General features: G+C 43.0%; 1 protein-coding gene across 1 annotated transcript in view; it reads left to right on the forward strand.

The window, feature by feature from the left end:
• The first annotated feature begins 418 nt into the window (after positions 1-418).
• LRRTM4 (leucine rich repeat transmembrane neuronal 4) overlaps positions 419-2200 on the forward strand; it is a 527460-nt gene continuing 525678 nt past the window's right edge. The window contains exon 1 of the mRNA XM_069957993.1: positions 419-491. Coding sequence (XP_069814094.1) covers positions 488-491 — 4 coding nt within the window. The 5' untranslated portion in view covers positions 419-487. The remainder of the gene's footprint in view (positions 492-2200) is intronic.

Raw genomic sequence — 2200 nt, forward strand, 5'->3', positions numbered from 1 at the left:
GCATCTGACAGCACCAAGGAGGAGATGGGACTAAGGATGGACATCTAAGGATGGCAGGCGGTGGTGGGCAAGGCTGGTTAGGTATTGCGAAGATTTTGCACAGAAGTTCTATACCTTCCCTTGCAGGCTGGATCATCCACTTCATATTGCATCCAATAGAAGGAATTCCTCTTTGATCTGATTCTCCCTTTGCAAGATACAGAAGACTTCTTCTTTTTTTTTTCTTCTCCCAGCTATTCATCAAATAGAACCCTATGAAGAAAACAAGGAGATAAACTTTGTCGTTAACGAAAAAATAAAATAAAAAATCCCCTATATACATATATACAGAAGGGAGGGGGGGTTGAGTCTGGCAACAGGATGGTTTGACACAGAGACCTGTATGGACCATGAAGGAACTGCTGCTTCATAATTAACAGGCAGGAAAGGAAACGTTTCCAGAGACAATCCCTGAGAAAAGGACGAAGGAATCGCTGGGAGACGGAGGATGGGTAAGTGAAGTTTCTGCCTTGATGCTTGCAAGGACCATTCATTTATGTCTGCAAGGGGGAAAAAAAAAAGCTAGCAAGCCTGCTTTTAAATGCTGGGATTGCCATTACTCTAGCAATAAAACATACAAGGTGATGCTCATTGCATGCACCAGTGCAAGCAGAATGTAATACCTGCTGTACATAGACATGCCTGCATCCATCCAAACATGCATAGACACCTAGATGATCTGCAAGCTCCTATGCTTTATAGCTATCTAATACCCATATCTATTCCTATACACCTGTAGGTAACGGCATCCACTCCACAGTGCATAGTATTAGATGAATGACCACCTGTGCTGACCACTCCATTTTGATGATGACCACCTATGTTGCCCACACCATCCCGTATACACAGTGCTGTACTGCGTCCTCAGCCAAATTGTTCTTTTCTTTTTTTTTTCCACTCACTATTGTTCAAACTTGATCCCCTGGACAAAGGCTTAGCGTGGAAGTTGCACATAGTACGGTGCTGGTTAGCAGCATTGCATGGCTCCCATACACAAGCATTAGAGACAGACCCAAAGCGATGACTACAGTGCATGACAGTGGGAGAAGATATGCCATGTTCAGGCTTCCTCCACAGTGCCAAAGGATTCATTCCCAGCTCCTGAATCTGATGCATTCATTGCATAGAGAAGCCTCTTTAGTAGCAGACAACAAGGAAATGCCAGCTGGGTTTTTAACATTTTTAACCTGTTCTCTTCCCACTATGGCCTCTTTGGGTATAAGACATACCCAAGTCCTGCTCAAAGACTGGGACTAGTATGGTAGAGGAGCCAAGACTGCATTATTCCAGAACCCCCTCAAATACGTCCCTCCGTATACCCTCTCCTCTGCAATCTTTATACTGATCCTTTCCACAAGCAAAATAGCTGGTCCTGTGATCACGAGCACAATTAGCAAGGTCAGGTCTACTCCTCGTTCTTAAAGTCAATGGACAGGGGAGTGAAAAACATGGAGCAGACTGTGCACCTCTATCAATAGAAGGCGCCCAGAATTAGTTAAAACCCTATTTAACCAGCTGCTTTCCCCCCAATATAGATCAAGCTCATTGCAAGCAACAATATGCAAAGACTGCATCACTTTAATTAAATTCCAGCCACTAGGAGTTGCATTAAGGAAAAAGAAGGACAATTCATTCAGTCTTAACCCCCATCCTTCCCCATTATAGTCTATAGTCTTCTATTAAACCATTCATTCAAACTCTACTGCAACTAGTATGGGCTATTTACCATTACTATTCTGGCTCAATACTATCCTATAAGTAGATCACAAGACTGCAACCTCCATGTATGTGCTGATGAGGATTGACATGTATACATGACCAGTTAGGAAGCCTGATGCACTGATGACTGGAAGGTATGCCAATGCCATTGGGTTCATTTTCCGTCTTTTTTTCTTTTTTGTTTCAAAAATCCAATTCAAGGGGTGTGGTAATCTATTTAGGAATTAGGATGGTGCAGTCTGAAATTAAGTACAAAGACCCCTATTATAATAGGGCTGCATTAGCCCAAGCCTCCGCCTAATCTCCTCATCCTCGAGCTTGCAGGGCTTATTTGCTAATGTGAATACATTTGTGGTAATAATATAATTGTTAGGGGTGGGGGGGGTGTATTAGCTGGGTGAGGGAGCTCTATTCTTTCGTACATGATTTCAATCCCTTGTAT

The sequence above is a fragment of the Dendropsophus ebraccatus genome, chromosome 1 (assembly GCF_027789765.1).
Source record: "Dendropsophus ebraccatus isolate aDenEbr1 chromosome 1, aDenEbr1.pat, whole genome shotgun sequence".
Classification (NCBI taxonomy): Eukaryota; Metazoa; Chordata; class Amphibia; order Anura; family Hylidae; genus Dendropsophus; species Dendropsophus ebraccatus.